General features: G+C 30.2%; 1 protein-coding gene across 1 annotated transcript; it reads left to right on the top strand.

Moving 5' to 3' along the window:
• The first annotated feature begins 558 nt into the window (after positions 1-558).
• On the top strand, positions 559-25,937 carry LOC134702612 (uncharacterized). The gene is made up of 25 exons (XM_063563382.1): positions 559-765; positions 1,382-1,507; positions 4,794-4,946; positions 5,238-5,455; positions 6,936-7,031; positions 7,963-8,294; positions 8,864-8,908; positions 9,580-9,710; positions 10,156-10,287; positions 11,115-11,183; positions 11,692-11,780; positions 12,265-12,388; positions 12,863-12,965; positions 13,502-13,560; positions 14,337-14,456; positions 15,396-15,459; positions 15,795-15,871; positions 16,203-16,378; positions 17,437-17,614; positions 22,361-22,454; positions 23,182-23,539; positions 23,922-23,982; positions 24,404-24,535; positions 24,771-24,854; positions 25,093-25,937. Exons 1-25 carry the CDS (start codon positions 559-561, stop codon positions 25,195-25,197), a joined length of 3,333 nt encoding a protein of 1,110 aa, XP_063419452.1. The 3' UTR covers positions 25,198-25,937.
• Positions 25,938-25,966: the final 29 nt, after the last annotated feature.

Genomic DNA, 25,966 nt, shown 5'->3' with positions numbered 1-25,966 from the left:
GTTTATGACCATAAAAGGAAGGTTGGGATTGATTTTTGGAGTTTTGGTCCCAACATTTTAGGAATCAGGGGCCAAAAAGGGCTCAAATAAGCATTTTCTTGGTTTTCGCATTATAACTTTAGTTTAAGTAAATAGATATCTATGAAATTTAAATAAATCACAAGTTTCCTTAAAACAGCTGCCATATTCACTATGAACATTTGGATGTATCTGTTGAAAAAAAAAATATATTTATACTCGCAACAATGCAACTTACCATTTATAAGCAAACAACCAGGTTTCGGCAATGTTACACCACTCATATACTTTATATCTAATGCATGTACATTGCATTAAGCAATTGTTTACTATAGATGTTATACAAAGTGATGAAACTTCTAATTTCAGTTTATTAACTTGCGTTATTTATTAGTTTATTTGCATTTAATATTTTATCACTTACTCTATTGTTATTTTTTTTACTGTTTTGTTTACGTGATAACTCAGTTTGAAAATCCTATGACCAACAAGACAAAATAGTCTTACATAGAGAGAATTAATAGTTAAAAATTTATGAGAATGTATTATTTCAACACTGAAACCATTGATCTTGTTTCAACAGACTACAAAGCACATAAGATTTGGTGGGAAGATGGAAAAGCTGATGACAGATGTAAAATAGATACCAATGGCTGTCCTTACATTATTCTGGGATATGATGTTAGAGAATGTCAGCATGGTCCTGACCGAAACATCAAAAAGAAGATCCAATATAAAGCAGAAAAAGTATTTAACCTAAACAAGGATTTGTATTGTAATCTTACTATACAAATCCTTGACAATATTGCATGTGTATTTGCGATTTCCACATACAAATGACATATGTTGCCATTAGATACATGTATATGTATTTTCAATTAATAAGCATAATAGGTTGCAATTTCAAAATTATAAAAGAGTTTTTTGCCATTACTAACAATTCCTAGCTGGTACCCGAAACTAGTTAAAGTCATTTTAAATAAAGAGACCACAAGCTTGATCTTTTTAAACCAGTCTTTATGAACTTGTTTGATAAATCACTATTGCCCCAGTTAGTCACTTCAGAAAGTGTTGATTATGTTTTTGGGTGAAGATTGCATGAAATGGTTGTGGTGGTCTTACATTTGGTCAAAGTTGCTTTGACCAGATTTGTCTTTGGTCTAAGCTCTCATGTATTCACCTTTAATATGCATATTACAGTAGGTAAGTATTGAGTATTAACTCAAAGTGAAATATCACAGTTCATATAGTTTTTCAAAATTCCCTTTATTAAACCAATAGTACTTGCTAAAATATTCATATTGTATTTTATGGGAACATCAATACATGCAATAGTGGTATGTTAATGTCATTTTTGTTTTAGGAAGAAAAGTCGAAAACTGACCCTAGCTATGTTATGAAAGGCAGGACTCTGATTCAAAACACTAAAAAGATGATATGTCCTGCTAGGATAACCCAGAGACGCATTATTAAATTTCCAGGATACAGGGTTTGGTTTTTTTTATTTACATTTTTATACTGGGATACAGTGACTTTCTATTCTTTATACAGGACTCGTCTCTATTGATTTTAACTGATTACTAAGCTGCCTGTTTAAAGCTACCACCCAACAATAGACTTAGTTTCTTATATCTGATATACGATGCTAAGTAGTTATTTGCGTATTTCACAGTTCATTGTAATTATATAATTATAATAAGTTGTTAATATAAAATCTGATTAATAGCCATTTATGATGACAAAAAATATAAGATTTTGAAAGAATGATGAATTATTAAACTTAGGCGTGTCATATTAAAGAACATCCCAATGGTGTAAAATGGTTTCCATGTCAAACAAGATGGAGGCTACTTAAAATTCAAAGAACAAATACCTACCTCAAAGTTCAAAGATCAATATTTAAAAAACAACCAGAGAAATCTTTTAAAAAACAAAATTTTGCAATGACAAAATGTATAAAACCTGAATATATAGTTATGAAGAACACTTGGTAAATGTGAAATGATTTGCTATAAAGTCATGTGACACGACCAGCTACGGCTGAGTTCAGTTTGATAACTTGTATAGACATCGTTATAAGTGACCAGTCCTGTTAGTATAGAAAGTCCCTGAGGGATACTATTTAAGGGGACAACCGTTTGACTATCAAATAACATAGAAGGCAAATTAAAAGTGCATTTTAAACCTTCAATTCCTTTAAAGCTGTTCGTGCTATTGTTCAAACAAAATATGGAATAATTTCAGTTATTGAATTAGTTTTGAAAATTTGACTGAACTTTTTCTTATTAAATATGGTTCATGTGTGTTGTTTGTGTTTCTTGTAGAAAGAGATCAGGTACTCTTGTTCATTCGTAAATTTTTCATAAAATTAAAATCACTACACAGGTATACATGTTATAGTAAGGTTATCTTATCTCGCAGTTCTGATTTAATTAAAAGTAGCACAGTTTACACGTTCTAATGTCTCTTGACTTATTTTGATACTTCCATGATGTGTCAGGCCCTGCTATTGTAATAGCTGTTGATACTGACAGACCCCACACTGTAATAAATCAATTATAATGACAGTGTAAAAAAATGATTTAATACCTGTAATCGTAAGAGTCAAACTAAAATGACATATTTTGTTAATTTGTTTGCACAAATAATTTAGCCGAACGAAACCTTTGTCAAAAACACATAACAATAAGTTAGTTTTCCTTTTGAACCGTATTTTTGTGACAAAAATGTCGGATATTGATTTGGGGATGTACGGCGGGTGGCAACCAAATGTTGTACGTACATTTTCTCATGAACTGTTCAACTAAAGTTTTTAAAATTTTAATATGTAGTTACTGACAACAAAATAAAGGTCAAGTTAAAAAAAGACGATTTTGTCTTTTACCGTAAAGGAGTTATGGTTCTTGAAAGATTGAAAAATGGCGTTTCCAGTCGTGTCCATGCATTTACTCATGAACTGTTCAACCAAAGCTTTTCAAATTTTAATATGTTGTTACTTATGACAAAATGCTGGTCAAGTTCAATAATGTCGATTTTGACTTTTACCGTTCAGGAGTTATGGTTCTTGAAAGATAAAAAAATGGCGTTTCCATTCATGTTGTTACATTTACTCATGAACCATTCAACCTAAGCTTTTCAAATTTTAATGTGTTGATACCAGGGCTTCCAAAACGGTCATATATTCCGGTCATTTGTAAAATGTCCGGTAAAAGTCAGGCTGGTCAAAGCATGAAACAGTCATATACTTTTTAGTTTTCAAGGCTTTTTCGGTCATTTTTACATAAATCTTTTTGACCCAACCTTTTGCCTTTAACATCAACACATTTCCGGTCATAAATGTGACATGATGATTAATTACTATCAAAACAACACCTACTTCAATACTTTCTAATTTTAATCAAGGCTAATTAGTAGTTGGACAGCTGAAATCTACCTGTTCAAGTGACAGGTGAACTATGTTCAGTACCGGACATCGTGTAAATTGATCGGTTTATTCAGAATTATTTTTTTACATTTCAGCGGTTTGTTTCTAATTGATTTAGTCCAAAAGATTAAAATTATTAGAAATTAGTTTATCAACATGATTTGATGAAAAATTTAAAAAGGTTTTAAATAAAAAATCGTCAGAACTACGTCGTATGAACTATAGCCAGATAACACGTGTGCGCATGTGCACAGTTGGGAAATTTGATAATGCATCCTACATTTCTTCAAAAATGCTAAAATTATCATTGATACCTGTATCTAACGTTCAATTCAAGTATTTTGTTGAAGAAATAACGTGGAAAGAGCCCCTTCTCTCAGTCGTGCTTTGTAAACGTACACGGATTTTACGTATCCGTTTATGGTCCATGTTTTACCATTGTCAAGTCAACATCCGGTTAGAACAATGTGAAAACGAAACTATAGATTTTGACAATATCATTTTGCACAAATAAAAAGTTTAAGGCAGATATGAGCACGCTGATGTGCACACTTTGAATGATGCACTGCCAATTTAACATTTACATCCGAACATCAAATTCAAATCATATCAAAGTAAAGTTTAAAATCGTTTTTTTTTTAATGTAATGTCAATCATTGGAATGGCCATCTGATTACCATAATTGCCTTTTGTGACTAAGTCTTAAGGGATTAAAATCGGGATCAGATATGAAATGTCCGGCTGGCTCAAATTTTTTTTGGAAGCCCTGGTTGATTCTGATGGCAAAATGGAGGTTAAATTTGATATTGACAATTTTTACTTTCACCATTCATCAGATATGGTTCTTGTGATATTGCCAGGACACAAATAAATGTTAATAAATCCGGTTTGCTGTCGTTGTGACAGCCTCATGTTTGTCATTACTTGTTTGTCATTACTCTGTAAGATTTATGAATTACCTTATTAATGAAATGGACCAGTCCAAACGTGATAGACGCCATGTCAAGATGAAGAGATATTCATAATTTGGATTTTTCTTGTTTTATAGATTGAAAAAAGTATGTCTTATTGGATTGACGGTCCACATGGTCCCATTCATCAATTGTAATCGTTTGTAGGATACTGCTAATTAAAGATGTTTGCTACTCTTGTTTCAAAATAACAAGGTTTTTACTAGACTGTTATAAATTGATAGTAGATAAATAAAGGAATAAGAGGAGCAACCATCCTTAATTATTTATAGAAAACTGAAGGGTTTTAAAGTTAATTTGGAAATTGGTAAAAGTAAAAGGTTTTATTCTATTTTTTTCAATCAAAGGGGAAATGCTCAATTGCTGTCTTTATTTATCAGTTAGAAAATAGTTCAAGTAAATGGAGAAGGAAGCAGACTGCACAAACTCTTCGCAAAGCTTTGGATGAGTCATCTGTAGATGTTGTGAAAGAAGAAGAAATCCACATGTATTATCCAACTGCAGATGACCATAAAAACCATACAATAGGAGAGGTATCAAAGTTGAACAGTTTAAAAGTTTTATATTTTGTTAGCTCTACTAGACATTATTATTCCTCTAGGTACTTATTTTCTACTTTTGATTAAACTTGTATATGTTGAAACTTTTAAGTTCACACTATATCAACATGATACTAAGTACATATTTACTTTATTAAGGGAACCTTTCAATAAATTTCATGGTTCAGTGAAAAGGATGGTGCAAGCATGTTTTTTATATCATAATTCTTTTTTAATATTTAGTGGTGATTATTTTGAATTCAAAAACATTTATACTTTTTACAGTTTGCTGGACTTTGTCAACCAGTTGGACCAGAAGTTAAGGCAAAAATTAGACAACTGGTTGGAGATGGGGTGACAAAAGTGTCAGAGATGAAGCGACATTTAAAAGTCTTTGTTAAAAAAGAACTAGAAATTGAGGACCAGACCATACCTAGCCGTCGGTTTTATCCAACGGACAAAGACATCAGGAACCATATGGATACAACAAAAAACAAATTCAGGTACATTTTTCTTTTAGGTTGATCAAGATTTTGAATCGAGCATAAAATTAATTATTAATGTTAAACTTAGCATGTTAGCAAATCATTCTAAATTTCTGCAAAATGTTGTAAGGCCCCAAAAAATATATGTCTGTTTACAGTTACATGACCAACCCTCCTTTTGAGCGCTGACCCTAAGTCATTTTATTTGCAACGTAAAGTGAAAAATGAACTGAACTCTTGTCAAAAGTGAAGCTAAAGGTAGCAATAATATAAATCAATTGCCTAATACATCCAAATATTCACAATCGTTAATATGATAGCTGTTTTTAGGAAATTCGTGACTCGTGTGATGTAATTAACACTTTGCCGCCATTATTCCTGACCAATAACAAAGATAATTAATCCAATCATTAAAAATAAGGGAAAACTACGCCCATGATGAATAAAAATAAAATGAAAAATAAAACAAAATGGAAATACCTACCTACCTACCCTATTTTTTAAAAGTATGTTACCTTAAACAGACATATATTTTTTTGGGGCCTATACATATTTAATTAAAGAAATCGTTAATTATTTAGGTACAAGGATAAAGACATAAATATGAAATATACAAAAAATTCAATATTTGGGATTAGAAACAAGAGCAGTGCTCTTATCAGGGACTAAACCTAACGGTCGCCCAATGCAACCAGGTGTTTCGGCTGGGCAAATATATTTATCATCATGATTGCCCAGCTGGCGACAAATAGTATTTTGCAATGAATTCCATGTCTATCCTTTCCACCACGATATAAACAAAAAAAATGGGCGTATAAAAACTGTTCCAAAACAGAAAACCTGATTGTCTTATTAAAACGGTAAAATAGAACGGCAGATTTTTCATAAACCAGTACCAGGTCATTTTTATAACCAAAACCCAGTCGGACATCTATGCTTTTGATGCGAAGTTACGATTTGACACATGTATATACACTTTCACTAAACACTCTTTTTGAAAGCTTCTTCAATTAGTTCATTATTTCATTACATAAACTTGTAAACACATGTTGTTCTTCAAAGAAAAAACGAAATGCAAAATCCCTTAAATAAATATCATATAATATGATAACCAATGTTCGATGAAAAGTAATTGAATATTATTTTTAATCAACACTTATTAGAGGATGGCTTTTGGATTTGAAATAATATTTAATGATTTATGGAAACAGCACTATTGTCAACAGAAAGTTCTAATTGAAGGAAGACAATTTTGGTGGGAAATCTTCAATTATCAGTACTATCAAATCTTATGATAAATTTCTGATGGCAGTAATTCAAATATTATAAAGTTATAATAATATCTTTTCTGTTTAAATAAGTTTGTTACCTCAAAAGAAGGTGATGAATTTTTTTTAATCCATTTATTGCATTAAAATGTCATATTCCTATGATTCTAAAGTAGTGTGTGCCCTGAAGGATACATCTATTTATTTGTATATGTTTTAATTACTTGCAGATTTTCCAAAGATGATCAGACTAATCTTGAACATTTAGTTCAAGGATGGACAAAGACATTTCCAGATGATAATTTTTTTTTAAGAACATGCTTACAGTGAGTACTTAGGAATACATTATAAAAGTATAGATTTGATTTTAGATAAATTTTTTGATGTCTGAGCAATAAGTTCATTATGTTTGTTTATTTTGCTCACATTGTTGTCAACATAATGGAATTTAATGTGACTGTCATACAATTGATTGGTTTAGCTAGCTATAAAACCCGATTTAATCAACCATTTTTCTACATGAGGAAATGCATGTACAAATTCAGGAATATGACTATATCAGAGTTGCTTTCATTCATTTGGTGTTATTAAGAGTTTGATTTTGCAATTGTTTAAAGGACTTTCTGTTTGGAATTTCCCTTGGAGTTCAATATATTTTTTAATTAACTTTGTTCATTTTAAACTATTTCTAGTTCCATTTCTTAACTTGATCTTTGTTTGCTTGTAATCAGGGGTTGAATTTCAGCTTTTATTTAACTGGCCTACCAGACTAGTGGACTGAAAAATTTACTGGTCCGGCTCCAACTCTACTGGTCCTGCATAAATGACATTCATTTGACTAACACTAAATTATATAAATGAAAGATGTTTACTTTTGTTTTTGTGATTTCTTTTACATATGTTAGACAACAAGTGCTCTCCTCTCCTTTATTCCCATATATTTTTTTGGGCCGTTCTGGTTGTTCATGACCAAGTACAGAATTTTTTGTTTCCTTTTGTTTTGTTTTGAGTACTATTGTTTGTTTGTGTGTCTGTCTTTTTTTTTAAGCAATGACATTGTCCTTTAATTATTTGACTTATTTGTTTGAGTGTTACTTTGCTATCCTTTGCCTCTCTTTCAGCACTTAAAGAAGTTGTTTATTTTTTTTTTGGGGGGGAGGGCCAACATCTCAATACATCTGATAGTATGGTCTAGGACAGGCTGTGTGACTTAAGGATTTGTGTACAGACTAATGCAATTTTTATTTACTATTACAGTGGACCAGAGGATAGAACATCTGATGAAAAGTTTGTATTTGTTCACCAGAGCAGATGGCAAAAAAGACTGTTGAATTTATATGGCAAAGAAATTTGTTTTCTTGATGCAACATACAATAGATCAAAGTATGATTTGCCACTGTTTTTCATTTGTGTAAACACCAATGTAGGGTATATAAATGTTGCAACATTCATAACAGCAGATGAACTTGCAGAATCTATCAAAGAAGCACTACAAAAAATCATGCAGTGGAATGAAGACTGGAACCCTCCTTATTTTATGACTGATAATGATTCCTGTGAAATATCAGCTATAGAAGAATCATTACCAGGTAAATCTTACTGAAGCTTATGTAGTGTATTGTCAAAAACAGTCTATTAATATAATTGGTTTAATTTAAAGATGTGTTGCACTATTTAGCTGAATACAACTTCTAATATATTTCCACATATAAAGGAAAGTTTTATAGTTCAATAGCCATACATTGTACATTTAAATGGTTTCACAAGCATACATGTAAACCAAATAGATAGAAAGTAAACAGCATTGAAAATATTTAAAAAATAAAATATTAAGTGAAAAAAACTGCAATAAGATCAAATGCAGTAGTCATTTTTCTACTACTTGAATGTAATGGACTTCTTGTATAAAACTTAGTTAATCAGTAAAGGACATTCAAAGAAAAAAAATTAGATAAATCAGGTATGATTTTCAACCAAATCTTGTCCCATCAAAATTCCAAATAATGTGTTATCACTGATGCCAAATGTTTGTATATTTCCTCTGTTTTAACATATTTGATATTTGTTTTATATTCTGTATTATCTGCAGTGTAACATCTTACTTCAACAGGTTAATCTAGTACATACATTCTCATACAATTTTTATTTTCATCTTCAGTGTATGCAAATGAATTAACTGGTGTGGAGATTGATGAAATACAAGGTAAATTTGTCTTTTTTCATTGTAGATAACTTGGGTGTGGTATATTCAGCAATTTATTTTCATATGTCATAGCGACCAACAGTTATCCATTTGATAATTCAAAAATTTAATCCTCATGAAATAAGAGTAAGTTAGAAAATTTATCTTGACACGAAATTTGAATGCATTTATTAGGAATGATTAGTGGTGAGTGATAAAGAGGGTATTGTTCTGTTATAAACCCTTCAATACAAAAAGAAGTGATGCATCAAATCATGAGGTCATGAGTTTGAAACCTAGACAGGTTACACATAAGTGCTAGAAATTCCACAAAGCATGTATGATTATTAAGGAGTATTAGCATAGACTCAGCAGATCAGCTTGAAGTCAGAATAATGTGGGTAATATATCTGCCTGTGGACTAATACTTTCTAAACAAGCACATGAAGAATAACTAGTAACTAGTACAAAGTAGTTTTTTTTATTGAATAAAATTGCTCTCTTAATATTATACATTTGATTTGCCATTGGAACCTAAACAGCTATTCCTTATTATCATTGTAATGTATTGATATGTAAACTTTGCTATTACTCACCAACAATTTTTCAGTGCGCCCTTGGAGTTTGAGATACTTTTTAATATTATGGTTAAGTTTTAAGTACATAATAAGAAGGTTTGTTTGGAATTTCAGTTCTAGAACGAGTTAAGGGGATATGGGATCAGGAGGAAGAAACTGGTTATATAGTTGCTAAAGTTTTCAACATCAATATAACAGATGGTGATATTAGATCCCTTAGAGATAAACACTGGCTTACAGATCAGGTTAAGTATAGTTCCAAATAGATTTAAGCGCACAAGAGAAAGTTTTTTTATTGGCAAATATTAAAATGTACAAAAGTTGTGAGGAGAGAAATATTAAATGAGTATGATAGTTGCATGCATATTAAATTTTAATGAATTGCAGGGGATTGGGAATGCTGAATTCCATCCATCAGTATGTCTTTTAAAATTATAATGCACTTTCACACCTATAGTTGCATAAAGATTTTTATGAGAAATTGATCAAACTTTATATATATAATAATACAATGATGTGATATGAATGTCAGTGAGACAGTTGTCCATCAAGAATAAAAGTAAGAGAATGTAACGACAGGTCTAATGACAGGCTTTAGTGAAAGAAATCAAACTGATATAATTAGATGTGTATAACACAAGAGAAGTCTAATATTTCTATTTTTAATTGAATAACAACCTACATTTTTAGGTCATGGATGCTTACCTAGGATGCCTTGCCAACTGGGAAAATGACCAGCATAGAAAAGTATTTCAAATTCCAACAGCTGCAATGACCAAAATACTGAACGGAGAGTGTTCCATTAACACAACTTTACAAAATGTATGTATTCATTAAAAATACAATCTATTAGATGGGACATACTGTTTTACCCATGGAAATAATTCGAGGTTGTTTTTTATGAAGTTGAAGTCTAATCCACTTTAAACTTAGTATACATGTCCCCTATGATATGATCTTTCTAATTTTAATGCCAAATTAGAATTTTGACCCCTATGTCATTGTCCACTGAACTTAGAAAATGAAAGTGCAATTTTCAGGTTAAAGTTTTTGGTCAAGGTAGTTTTTGATGAAGTTGAAGTCCTATCAACTTGAAACTTAGTACACATGTTCCCCATGATATGATCTTTCTAATTTTAATGCCAAATTAGAGTTTTTACCCCAATATCACAGTCCACTGAACATAGAAAATGATAGTGTGAGTGGGGCATCTGTGTACTTGGGATACATTCTTGTTTGCTTCTTGTTTGATATATTTTTAACATATATGTTTTACCCAGCTTAAAGTACCCCTTTAATATCTGATTTTTCCAAGACGTAGCAATAAAAATTTGGAAAAATACCATATATTATACTTAAGAACTGTTCTTATAAACCAAGAAAAAAAGGAATTAATTTTGGTGTGAAACCAACTTCAGATATTTGTAATTCAATAGAATGGTGATATGTCTTCAATCTAAATGTTTATCAATAATATCTTTTTTCCACATCCAATCATAAATATCAGTGTTGAAAATATATTTCAGTTATATTAAGGCCCTTTAGGAAGAGATTTTATTTGTTCCTATTCAATCTTTGTATTTATTTTATTTGGTAATTTTGTACCTGGTGAACAATATAACAATACATGGCAATATTTGTTTTTTTAGGTACATCTGATGGATTATGACATTCTCCTTGGTGCTTACTATCAAGATGGAGCTCACTGGGATCTTATGGTATTCCAGAATTTATTGTTTAATTTTAATTTTAATGATTTTTAGAATAGGGTGCACTCGCTTAAATATCTTGAAAAATATCTGCTTATATATAACTGATCATTGATTTTATGTTGATGGTCCTAAATATAAGGATTTACTACAAGTGTCACTTAAACTTGACATGATTTAAGAAAATTAGACCAAGGTCTGATAAACCAAACAAAACACCTTACTATCATCCATGCACATAATTGGTTTCTAAGAAACAAATTTAACCAGAAAAATTTAGCATTGACTTTTAAATCATGAAATAATACCTCCTAGACATACATATACACCTTACAATCATTCCAAACACCAAATTTAGTTGACCTATTGCTGACAGTTTAAGAAAAAAAAACAAAAAAAAACACTGAGCTGAGCATTGACCAATTAAAATGAGGGTTATATAAAACTATTATTATGGTGCTTCCTGTCCTTCAGATATGTTAATTGAATTTATGATTTCTTAAACAATTTATTTTAGATAATTGAACCTATGACTGGGAGCCTATACTTTTATAATCCCTTGGGGGAAAGCGCAGGTCAAAAGAATAATATTCTGCTGAACTGGAGGTAATGCTTTGAAAGTTTAATATTTGTTAATCGATAAAATTTAATTAACTTTAATCTGGCATGTATAGTTAGCACTGGTACAAAGTCCGCACCACACACCCTTCTTGCCACAAAATTTCAAGTTTGTAACTTTTAGAAAATGTCTAATGAAATCATTAATTTCACAACATGTGTGGGGTTGTTTGCAGTATTTTCATGGAAACCTGTTTTCAATTATCAAACAGAAGTTTAAACTGCTTTTAAATGATGGTAGAACACTCTAATTGTGAAAATATTTCAATTTCACACAAAATTTCTAAACAACAGACTATACAATTCTTTATCTAGTATAACTTTTATTGCAAATCAGAAATGTTTGGAAAATATATACTGTAGTTTTGAGATAAATGGGTTTTGTAAATTTACATAAATATTTACTCATTGTTTTTAGAAAAAAAAATACTAATGTATCCAATTATAGACATGTACCATTCTTGTTTTACAGAATGTTTATAGAGAGAAGAATCATGATTGGATTAGAGATAGATAAAAACATGGCTTGGAATACGATTCCCAAACAACATTCTAAACAACATGATGGAAGTAGTTGTGGTGTTTATGTCTTAACGGTATATAGCTGTACATCTTTGAATAAGTATCTCATTTTTCATCATATTAAAAAAAAAAAATGAATGTGAATGGTTTGATAGAATTCAACCTTGTGCAAATGAAATCAATACATCTGTCAACCTATTTTTGGTTGAAAATATGTCAGGAAAGTAATTGTTTGAAAATTGAGTTGTCAAAAGAACCAAACAAAACAGACAATAATTCATCTTTTATTTCATATTTGAATGTTTTGAAATAAAATCTTACTGGTATATGTATACATACACTTAGGTTGATTTCTATCAGATGTACCTCATTTATTAGAGTAACATGTCTATTTAATTGATAAAAACAAACACTGATTATAAATATGATATATGGGATTAAAAACATGCATGACCCATATCTGTTAATTGATTAAAAGGATTCGAATTAATAAATACACACATTAGTTTTTAAGTTTACTTCATTACATTACTGCTTTTTTTATCTAGTTTGCAGAACGACATTTAAGAAATGAACAACTAACTGATATTGGTCAATATGAAATCAAGTTGGGTAGGAAAAGAATAGCCAATAAACTTTTATGGTTTGAAGGTATTACTCTTTACATCTTACCTTTATAAATTCTACATAATATACTTTCTTATTACTTACTTACTTAATCCTCTTCATGCATACTTGCACATGAGGCCACTATACTTTCTTATAACCAACAATTAAAAAAAAAAATTCTTGGTCAATTTCAGAATCTAAGATCAACCTTTCTTGGAAGTTTTAATAAGATTGTGTTCAATTATAATTTCAATAAATATTCACATGAATTATCAATCACAATTTTGTATTACATTTGCAAAATGGGTATACAAAAACTATTATCAAAACACCTTACTATACTCATAATGACTATAATGTTATACATGCAGAGTTTTGTCAATATTTGAGGAGGACACTAATTATCTGATCCCTACTGATGTGGACTTATACCAAGAGACTCTCAATTCAGACCCAAATGAATGGGAGGTGTATGTTGAAATTGTAAATCTGTGCTCAATAATGAAATACCAGACAGCTATATGCTACATCCATGTTAAAACAATGATGTGTATTACAAAAAAATGGTCTTTTTTCAGTTTATCTATGTGATTGCTGTCCTGTCTGTGGATTCATGATTCAGGATGATCAAGAAATGGTAACCATTACATATTTTTCTCTTATTCTTACACGATTTATCCTTTTCCTGACATGTTGATTATTTTTTATATTTAATCACTTGAGGTGTATTTGGTTTGAACTAAGATCTTCATTGGACGATACATTTTGTTTTTAATTATGATGTCAAATTTTCTTGCTTTCCTCTGAATTTCCTATTGTGACAGCATGAAGAAGTCTACCATGCCTGATGACGTCACATAGAAAGAACACATCTTTTTGCAGATCATTTTAAAAGAAGGAATAACAAGTGTTGCATATTGTATTAAAAATTATTAAAGAAACAGATTCCACCACCAAATCTCATGTAATACATTATATAATAATTTTATTTGCAAAATACACTTTTATACATTCTCCCGGGTCGCATGTTCTCCTGAACTCTCGGAGTTTGAGGATTTGTTCCCTGACAAGGTCGAACCAAAGACTTCAAAATTGGTATTTTTTTGTTGCTTTAAAGACAAGTAAGCAGCATTAAGCAGTAAGAGCAAAGAATGGTTGGATTGCGAGTCTGAATAATGAGTTAAAAAGCTAATTAGCATGCACTTAGGTAGAGTACATAGGAGGGTTCAAATTAATATGTTATTTACATGTTCTTGTCTGGAATATGCATATTAATTTTCAGATTTCAATCAAGATTAAATTGAAACCAAGATATGTTTCACAAATGATAAAATCATTACAAATGGTATTTTGCTACTAATTGGAAATTTGAAGCATACCTGTTGTGACAAGCAAATTTTTCTTTAATTGTAGGAAAAATGTAGGCTGTGCAAAAGAAGTTTCCATAAGACACCATTTTGCATGGGAGACCAACACCATTTACAAGCAGATAGATTTGAATGCAGACAATGCCTTGTCAATACCTGGACAAAGGTATACATACTATTTACAGTGTTCCAACGTCATGGATAACCAAGAGAGCTGAAAGTTGTAGGTTCAAACCCAGGCATGGTGTAAAAAAAGAAATTAGTATTGGTTGCTCCTTCACTAAGCAAACTAGCCATTTAGAAGAGAGAGCTAAAAAAGGGGCAATTGATTTGAATTAATGAGGTTTATTCATAGTGATATGTCTACTTGCAAACAGTTAAATTTTAAATTTGCATGTTAAAAAGTTCTTTTCTTAATATTGATCTATAACAAAGTACAGTTCATATTCATTTTCAAATCACCTTTACATTTAATTGTACACGTATATATATAATATCTGCCACTGACCTATAAACACTAAACCGTCCATCCTTTTTTGCAAATCTGTTGTAGAGTTGTCACTGGTTCAGACGTAGTTATAATTATAATTAAACCTGCCAACTTTTCACAATGCCAATAAGGGTTTTACTTGCAAGATGGCTCGTATAGTGCTACAAAACCTTCAAGTTGGCCATTAAACATATTTTAATGTTGTTTTTTTACTTCTTCATACTTTTAAAAACCTATTGCCATTGTAAAATTAATTGTTTTGTTTAAAATTGTGGACAAAATTGTGAATTATTTCTGTGACTGCATCATATATTAATTTGTAAGATTCTCTACACCGTAGATAAATCAGCTGATCTGTAATGCTCAATCTTCATGTCTTATATAAAATAGAGCGGGAAAGATACAACCTGGCCACTGAAAGATTGATTTTATTGAGCCCTGGAACCTGAGTGATCTAGTTTGCTGTGCATATTGCAAGGCAATTTTGTGCCATGATATCTCAGTAGAATAAGTTTTAATCCTTGTCCAGGGAAGAACAAATTTACAAATCTTGCATTGTTGGGCTGTTATTTAGACAAATGATATATATTATTCTTTCTTTAATATTTCATTTAGGAAAATAGCTGCCAAAATGCCTTGAAAAGTGGAAAACGAAAATCGGAACAGAATCTGACAGCAGGTGCAATATCAATTAGTCATATAGTAACACTTTGAAAATAGTTTGTTCCTAATTATTTGTGAACCTTTTAAAGATAACAGCAGCTATAAAACAAGAAGGATTTCAGCAACATTTTAACAGTTTTTAATAAAAAAAAAAACATCCTATGAAGATAAAACAGAAGAAAAATAAAACTCTTCCATTTTTTAATCAACACAAAATTTCATTTTTTTGAACAGGCATTAATTCTTACTTTTTAATGTTCAATCTGAAATTAATTTAAAGTTGAAACATCAGATATCTGGAACTTCCTCAAGTTGACTGTAAGATCACATTTTTAATTATTTATTTATTAGAAGTCACAATGGATAAAATTAGTAAACAAGACCAGAAATCACCAATTGAAGTATGTTTAGATATTCTTCAAAGTAATGTAAGTAAATATGATAACAGTTTTACAATGGCATGTTTTTGTTCCTTTAGTGTTTTATATTTTATCAATAATCATATGAATTATTATGAGTTGCTAATTAGATTCACAAATGACATTTAAAATATTTATGCAGTGGGAAATTCAGTGGCAAAACATAACATTCTTTGTAAACATGTTTTCAATGTTGGTGTCATCTTAGCAAATATGCTATCAATTATTAAATTATTAGAAAACCATTAATAATTTTAGTGGTAATTTTTCATATAATTTCATATTAATAACAAAATATTGAAGTGTTTAATAGTCTAGTAATTTCATTACACCTTTGTAGGGTTTCCATGAAGATGCATGCACTACCTTCATTCACAACTTATCATGCATTGATTGGCACATAAGCTGGGAATCTATTGTTGAAATATTTGCCAAAGTGAGGACATGTGTACCAGATGTTGCTGACAACATTATCACCTGCTCAAAATCTAGATCTCTAGGTCATTTTGGAGATGGGTAAATAATTACTATTATAGTTATTCTTTAAAAAAAGAAAGAGTATAACAAACACCTTAGGAGGGAGTCAGTTTGCTAAATGTTTTAAGTTTTGCAATTCAAAAATAAAAATAAAGGAATTAAAATGTACTGTTTGATCATGTTAATAAAACATCACAATAAATAAATATATGTCTCAATTTTAGAAAGATATTATAATTGACTTTTCTTTTATGTAAAACATTTCATTATACCCCCGCTTTAAAAAAGGGGGGGTATACTGTTTTACCTCTGTCTGTCCGTCCGTCAGTCAGTCCGTCCCATGAAACTTTCGTCACATTTTTCTCAGGAACTACGCATCCACCCTTTCTGTAATTTGGTATATGTCAGCCATACCGTGTGATGCGTTTTCAGTTTCATCACTTGACAACTTCCTGTTTACCGAACACTTGTATGATTTTACACATGACAGCCAAGTGGAAAATATTCGTCACATTTTTCTCAGGAACTACAATACAAGGATTTCTGAAATTTGGTTTCAGGGTTTATCTAAGTCAGCTATACCGTGTGATGCGTTTTCAGATTCATCACTAGACAACTTCCTGTTTACCGAACACTTGTATGATTTTACACATGACAGCCAAGTGGAAAATATTCGTCACATTTTTCTCAGGAACTACAATACAAGGATTTCTGAAATTTGGTTTCAGGATTTATATAAGTCAGCTATACCGTGTGATGCGTTTTCAGATTCATCACTCGACAACTTCCTGTTTACCGAACACTTGCATATTTGTACACTATTAATATTATCCACTTGCGGCGGGGGTATCATCAGTGCACAGTAGCTCGCAGTTTCACTTGTTCTTTCTCTATTCTTAAAATAATTTTAATTAGGAAATTAATTAAAAACAATTGCATACAAACAGTAATTTAATTAATCCAGAACATTCCTATAAAATCATTAAAAAAGATACATATTGATAGATAATTAGAAAAGAGTTTTGATCTGTTGAATCTTTACAGTATTTTTCTTAAATAAAGCTGCTTTATATGCATAGTGATTCATATCATTTCAGATATATAGACTACATTCCCTTGAAGTTTAAAAGGGATCACATTTTTCCTGCAGACATGGAAGGAAGTGGCACATGGACCTTATTTAGATCTGTGTCCATTTTGTTTTATGGTGATGAATCACATATGCAATTTGCAAGGCTTCTTACCATCTGTAATGAAATTATAGAAATAGGAAAGGTTAGTTTTTACTAGTGGGCTATATTAATATTTCTACAGAAGCACTAGATTTGCATAAATCAGTTCTACCTCATGATAACTCAACTTGTTTAATCGTTTCATGAGTTCACAGGATATTCTTGTAATATTAGCTAATTTTTATTAATATGTCCGTGTTTTCTTAGTAACAAGATGGTGCTTTAAAGTTACCATCACTGTTAATTCAGAAATTCTTGTGTGCACTTGAAGGAAAATCACACTATTGTTTATACGCATCTCTCTGGGCGCCGCGATAGTGTCGTGGCTGTATTATGACGTCGCCATTTTCGATTCCGTCGCAGTGATTGCTAATTTCTAAAATGGCGGCCCGCTCGAAGGGTTGTTTCACTAAAGCAAAAGAAAGCAAACCACGTGTTGATTTAAGTACAACAATGGAAATGCTACTTGAAATGGAAGGCCGTACGGTGACATATAGTTGTTAATGTCTGTGTCATTTTGGTCTCTTGTGGACAGTTGTCTCAATGGCAATCATACCACATCTTCTTTTTTTTTAACAATCACAATGTATGGCAACAAAAATAGGCGATTGTGGTCTTGATATGAATTACCGTCCGCACAACTCATTTTTGTATAAAAAAAAAAACCTTTAAGTTTACTGTAAAGTTTATATAATTTCAAATAAAATATTTATTGATCTCACAGATTTCTTAGTTGTATGAAAACAAATTGTAAAACAAAAGAGATATTAAATTTTTTTGTCGATCAGTTCAATATAATCAAAACGTAAATTGGCGAATATGAAATCTGTCCGGTCAAATTTTTTAGTGTAGAAAAAACAATTTGTTTTACTATAAAGTTAACATTTTCATATAAGATAATTATTAATCTTGCAGATTTATTATTGGTATGAAAAAATAATGTAAATCAAAAGAGATATTAACACTTTTTGTCGATGTAAAGCGTACGTACGGTGAAATCCGTCCGGTCAATTTTTTTTGCTCAAAAATAATTTTTTAACTATTTTTGTTAGATTTTCATAAAAGATAGTCTTGTATCTCTAAGGTATTCAAATATTACAATAATCTATCAAATAACAAGAAAGTTTTGGTGAATATCCTGTCACAATCCGGGCTATCGTCCTGGCATTGACATAGCGATCCTACATTCTGTCGGCGTCCACAAATATTCACTCTGTGGTTAAAGTTTTTGAAATTTGAATAACTTTCTTAAACTATTCTGGATTTCTACCAAACTTGGACAGAAGCTTGTTTGTGATCATAAGACAGTATCCAGAAGTATATTTTGAAAAAAGAATATCCATTTTTCCGTATTTTACTTATAAATAGACTTAGGTTTTCTGCCAGGATACAATACATTCACTCTGTGATTGTATTTTTTTTTAAATTTTAATAACTTTCTTATACTATGCTGGATTTGTATCAAACTTGGACCGAAGCTTGTTTATGATTAAAAACTAGTATCTAGAAGGAAATTTTGTTAAAATTTTGTACCTGTTTATCCGTATTTTACTTATAAATGACCTTAGTTTTTCTTCTAGTTATTGCGAACCCTATGATAGTTTTCCATAGATTCACCTGCAAGTTACCTGTCCATTTAAACTTTTGTAAGTTCTATTGTCCCATCTAACAAATACAACAGGTATTGTTCTCTGTGTAGTTTATTCACCAGGACCTTTAAATTTCTTTTAAGAGAAATCTATCACTCATTGATTAATCTACCTGAGTAGAAAGTTTTCTTTTTTTTTATTGAAATACTTCTATAAACTCACATAAACTGAATGCGATATTGTATTTATTCAATATATCATTAATATATTTTCAATCTGTTCAATATAAAATCTGATTTAATAATAAAAAGTTTATTTCAGACACATTTTTTAGTATTTTCCAATGAATTTGCATGTTTTTGTTGTTGTTAATTTATAGACTATGTTTATGAAGACCTTAATTTAAAAATAATAATATTCAAATTTTTATTTATCAAACACAAAAAAAAATTGAATATTTGATCAGAAATCAACTTTTAATTTTTGAATCAGTATTAATATTGAACACATTAAAAACAAGTTTTTGGTATTGAATAAATACAACACAACATGCAGTCTTGTGAGTCCTTTCTTAGTATTGGTGTAAGTATTTTTTTCATCATTGACAGTTCAATTTTTTGTTCAGGTAAATTAATCAATGAGTGATAGATTTCTCTTGGAAGAAATTTAAAGGTCCTGGTGAATAAACTATACAGAGAACAATACCTGTTGTATTTGTTAGATGGGACAATAGAACTGCCAAAAGTTTAAATCGATAGGTAACTTGCAGGTGAATCTATGGAAAACTATCATAGGGTTCGCTATAATATTACATACAGTCTGCAGTTAAAGTTTTAAAAACATTTATTAGATTCATAAACTATCCTTAATTTTTACCAATCTTTGACAGAAGCTCCTTACAATGAAAAGATAGTATTGAGCGGAATATTCTTATTGATTTTTTCCCCCTCATTTTTGTTGAGGGATTGACAGCAAAAAAAGGGGAGACACTGGGTTCCGCGGAACTTTTACGATTTTGTTTTAATTCTAAGGCAGCTGATTTTCTCTTGATACCTTGGTTCTTTAAAAATAATGGCTAACATGATATATCAGGGTGTTGAAAATGGCACACACAATTAATCAGTTATTTTCAAATTACCTGTTATTAATCCGTATTGGGAAACAAAAGTATATATACCATATTGAAACATAAATGTGATAAAAGAATATACATTCAAAGAAAAAGAGGTGCACCAACAGAAAATAGAAACTGCAATCTTTCTCTTAATTTCATCGGATATACAATAATACAGTACTAATTTATTAACATCTCACCATCAATAAAATCAGATCTCAAAATTTTAACACTTACCAAAATTCTCATACTATCTCACAGTAATACTATAATTTGGAAGTTCTAAGCGGAACTCGAGCTTTATCTAGAACTCTTACTCGAGTTAATATTCGAACTCAAAATGATACTCGAACTTCAACTCAAAATCTAACTAGGACTCGAACTCATTAAAATGTCTTCAAATGTTATCAACACTTCACTTGTCATCTGATAAAAAACTACAGTTAGATAAAATATATCAACTTTTCCACAGAAACACCGAAAGATGTAGCAGAACAAGAAAAAAAAACTAGTTCAGTTTATTATAAGTTAAAAGATTGATTTATTACATATCAACTGGGAACATTATATGTTCCCGATATCAATATAACGATTTGTCTTTTATTGTCAATCAGCATTAGCACTGAATTATCAGATGCATTGTATATCTCATAACGTACCAAGGTTGCGCGATTGATCGAACGGAAATATCATATATAAGTAATACATAAAGCTTTCATACCCAGGCGATGAACACTGAACATATTATGTACAATGAACATGAAAAATGGGTGCGGGATGATAGAACTCAGACAAAAAAATTGGTTTCCACAGTTCGAATAACTGACTTATGAACCGTTGTGTAATTACGGACATGTTAACCATTTTTTAATTCCTTACGAAAATAGTTTTTATTAACGTTTTGAGTTTATGGCATCTTAAACACGACATTTCAGGTTTTATCTACACAGTGCGAATGGACAAGCTCGTGAATTTTTATGTCTGCAGTCTAAAAGGAACGTGTTACCTTTTAGCACAGATATACTCGGTATTCCGAGATAGAAGATTCTTTACCTGGAAGCCGAAACTTATTTGCATAATATGGCATCATCGGAGACAAAATTCGTTTTCCCCATACAAAAAATATGCAATTAAGAAATACTAAAGATGACTTCAACTTTGACAATTACTTTACAATAAAATGTTACTGTATCTATATTTAACGATTCGATAGATTGATAAAAATATCAATGAATAATCAAAATATCTATATATAAAAAAATCAATCATGATATAGTTATTATATTTTAATTCAGCCCAAGTGTTGCAAGAAATGCTGTTATGCCAGCAACATCGTTCTATAGATAACGTTGACAGAAAAGTGTATAGTTCCCGCCAAAGTTCGATGATAAGATTATTTCCGTTTTAACGGATTTAAAACATCGGTGACCCCTCTTTTTTATTTATGCTTTTAAAATCTTCTCTGAAGCTGCAACTTATGCATAAGTTTGAAGGGAAAAACATTAGTAGATTTTTTTTTATTTCAAGAAAAATCTATTATAAATAGCAATTAAAAATGGCGGGAAACGTCCAAAGGCCTCTAAAAATAAGGAAACAGAGACAATTAAATGTGTTTAAGGTACAAATAACATTTGACTGTATTTGATATTCCAGTTTAAAATCGTTTTTCAATAATTTTGCCATTTTGAAGCAATTTAGAGCTCTATTTCTATATTTTGGTATAACACGATTCTTTAAGTTTTGATGACGTCATATCTCGAAAACAACATCGGTGACCCCAAAAAATTTTCCGCCTAAAATATTGTAATAAGTATGATCTGTCTACATGCAAAATTTCAATGAATTATTATTAGTAGTATAAATAGTGTGATTTCCCTTTAATATTGCGATTTTGTCATTTCTGAAAACAATTGCTTTTCTTTCAAAGATTTCTGCCAACATAAATGATTATGGCTGTCATATTACACAAAACATTTCAACATTTTTGCATACAGAAATCTTTCAGCTAATGATGTGGTTTGTATTGTGGTATTTTTTCTTTAATACCTGGTTTACTTAAAGTTGTATATCATTCTTTAAATATTAGGGCTGTGATTCAGATGACCACCAAAAGGATCTAATCCTGGAGGAGATGAAAAAAGAATTTGACTCCCCTTGTTGTGACATGGAAGATGAATTGGGTAAAGCGCTTTATTTAATTAATGATAATGATATTTTTTTTTACAATGATGATTATTTTTATTACTCAAAATAATATAATCAGCTGATTTGCATATTTGGAAATTGACGATAATTATCATGATTTCAAGAAAAACTGTATAGACATGATAATTTAAAAAAATCATTAAGCAAGTGCCACGGCTATTCCGTCCCATTTTGATAATAAATAATCTGAAATCTTTCTGAATTAACAGTATGCTTTACATAATAGTATAGGTATATACTCCTGTACAGTTAACTTCCTATGTCTTAGATTATTTCACTTTATTTAAGGAATGACTGTAATATTTTTTCTGTCTATGAAGAAATAACATAAAATATTTGGTGCACACTGAATAACGCGCGTAGCAGGTTATTTAACAGTGTGCACCACATGTTTTATGTTATTTCAAATAGACAGAAAAAATACCACAGTCATTTCTTATAATTTAATTCTAAATTCCATTTGAAACCGTAGAAAATCATGAAAAAAACGTTGATGACGTCACGGTCACATGACTAAATTATGTCTATTGGCTGATAACACAATAACGTCGGCCAATCAGAAGACGTGTTACATCCAAAAATAAATTATTAATATACTAGTATGTATCAGATTTTTTACAATTTCCACTATGCTATTTATTGTAATATATTTGTACAATCAATAATTTGTAAATATTAACAATTTATTTGAATATTTTCCAGCTTTATATCACCTGATGCGTATACCAAATGCACTTAATCTGAATATACAAATACTCAAAGAAGGAGCATCTGTTTATTATGAAGGGCAAAATGGCAAAAGATCAATAAGCATTTTGGCTCTTCAAAAAGTAGGAGATCTATGTTTATCCTTTCTCCCTTTCATGGAAGGAATTTTCCTGAATGACAGAAAGATATCCGACCATAAAGATAAATGTGGTGCAGGAGTATTTTGTCAGGGAAATTCACTATATAAAAAGTGCTTAAAATGTTTCCAGACATATCATTCAAGTTGTATTATATCTCATGAGGAAGCATTTGTATGTGGATGTCATATCCGACGACCATATCATCCAAAAGAGTACGTAAAGTATTGTGATTGATATAACTATTCACACATTTCATTATTTTTTTTTATATTTATTAGATAAGTATTAGGATCAGGGTCAGAAGTCTGGTCTATAAAGGGTCAATTATTAACTAGCGATACGGCCTATAGTTTTACTTAACACAATAATCTCTAGAAATCTTATTTCACTTGATAAATGAAAAAACGAAAAATTAAAAACCTAAGAAAATCATTTTTTTTGCAATATTACCATAGGAAAGTATTTTGGTGCAATCAGTAAAAAAATATTATTGTTCATTTAGTAAGTCATGTATCTGAGTTATTTAATGTGTGTATATCAAGGGAATGTTGAATTTGAAAATCCTGCATATAATTGATGATATTTATTTTCTAGCCTCAATATATACAAGGATGAAGTGAGGTTCATTGAAACTCTGGATATGGTAGATATAAAGGTAAGTATAAGTCATGGTTATACAATTTGAAACTCAAAAGCTGCTTATTGTAAGTACATACTTTTTGCACAAAGTTTAGTTTCATTATATATTTTTTTTAAATTCATTAATATTTTGTTCAGAAGAACACATCCCTAAAAATCTTGTTTCTCTCTAAGCTGTTGTTATATTGAAAATTATATAAATGCTAATAGCTAAACAATGACTACCAAAAGACATGTTAATATCATCTGTCATGATATTTCAGTATTAGACCCTTTAAAGCTTTAAAGAAGTTTTAGTAGTAAGCAACTTTTAAAGACTTTGTTCTGTACTTTAAACGTATTTCAAATTTGAATAAAAACATTTATGAGATTTGACATTTTAAAGAACAATCAGAATCTATCAATCAGTCTTTAATTAAAAAAATATTTTTCTTCAGAAATTATGTAACAAGATTAGAAGAACAGAGTTGCCTTCTTTTCGTTGGAATGTTTTCAGACAGTTCAATTCTAAGAAAAGAAAAGATGTGAAAACGTTGAACTGCCTTCAATTCATTCCTTCTGAAAATATAGTAAGTAAAAATTCAAAACTGCAGGTAACAAACTACATATAATATGCATTAAAAATTGCATCAAAATGTTTTGATTAACATATAGAAGTCAACCAACTTCAAACATTTTCATGCACTGTTACAAAGCATAACAGTTTTAATTTTTTTTCCCCATATTATTCAAGAGATGGGGGAAAATAGATATAAAATTGAGAATGGAAATTTGATACTAATTCTGTTATTTTTATGTTATTAGTATATTGAACTGAGGAATAAGATCAGCAGTAAAGGGGCTGTAAAAGAAAATGATGAGAAGCTACTTGATGTCTTTTTACCAGAGGTTTGTTTGAACATATTTTCATTGACTTTGAAACCTTTACATAGTTACAAACTTACAATTTGATGGTAAATCAATCTTTTTTTAAACAGTGAAAATATATTTCTGAGTATGACTTTAAAACAGTGGTATACTTCTGTTGCCTTTATTTAGATTACATTGTGCCAAATACAATTAATTTCATATTCAATATACCTTTCAAAACTACTACAATAACACATTCAATTTATATTTTTACTAGGTGATGGTAAGCTTTGTTATGATGGTGGAAGGTCTGAACAGATTTCAGTCTGAGCTGTTCTTGCGTACAGATATTCACAAATTGATACAACCTAGTAGTGAATGAGTTTACACAAGATATTTGAAGAAAACAAATAAGTCGATTTATTATTGATGATTTACCAATGTTTTCATATATAGATAAAATATTGTGAGATGAAAGATATTGTAGTAAATTGAGCGTTAATTTTGCTTGTATAAACATGGTTGTCCTTACCGAAGTGTGAATTATGTGCTTTGTCTTAAGCTTGTCAATATTATTAACAATAGTGTCTTGAAAACCTATGTTATATCTTTTTGACTTTTGGTAGTTCAAAGTAAGTCAGCATCAACATGATCAAGCTATTAAAATGTTGGGGTAACTATGAATTTATGGTGCACAACATGTGTATTGAAAAACTTACAATTACTTCTAGGGCGAGTTAGGGAGAAGTCCAAAAAATAAGTGTAATTCCAGATAAGTTCTAAGATTACACAACTTTTTCATCCAGTTGAAACTATCTAGGCCCCTGTTAAAACATTGCACCATGAATGATACTTTTAAATGAGACCTGTTTAAACTACCGTAAAAATTTAAACAAACAATTTTTACTTCAATTTTAATTTCGAAAAAGTGGATCATACTTTATCAATGTTTCTTACTGATCGCTTTCTAAAGTTTTTCCTCTCTCAGCTCACTACTGCTGATGACCTTTATTTTCGGAGGCCTGACCCAAACAGGAAGTTGTATAAATGACTGTTTTCCCCGGATTGGAGTAAATAGGGTTAATGTGTATATTTTGCTTTCATTAAGTGATGTTTATATGATTGTCCAAAACTTAATGCTAAGTTTCATA

The sequence above is a fragment of the Mytilus trossulus genome, unplaced genomic scaffold, assembly GCF_036588685.1.
Source record: "Mytilus trossulus isolate FHL-02 unplaced genomic scaffold, PNRI_Mtr1.1.1.hap1 h1tg000558l__unscaffolded, whole genome shotgun sequence".
Classification (NCBI taxonomy): domain Eukaryota; kingdom Metazoa; phylum Mollusca; class Bivalvia; order Mytilida; family Mytilidae; genus Mytilus; species Mytilus trossulus.
The sequence above is the reverse complement of the archived record's forward strand: the minus strand, read 5'-3'. Positions and strand labels throughout refer to the sequence as shown.

What these genes read in the sequence shown, in the direction of transcription:
- LOC134702612 (XM_063563382.1), top strand. Translation starts at nt 559, where the DNA reads ATGTATTATTTCAACACTGAAACCATTGATCTTGTTTCAACAGACTAC. An exon ending in GTGGTGTTTATGTCTTAACG is followed by an intron (nt 12,389 to 12,862) that starts GTATATAGCTGT and finishes TTTTTTATCTAG; the next exon opens with TTTGCAGAACGACATTTAAG. An exon ending in TCATTCCTTCTGAAAATATA is followed by an intron (nt 24,536 to 24,770) that starts GTAAGTAAAAAT and finishes TTATGTTATTAG; the next exon opens with TATATTGAACTGAGGAATAA.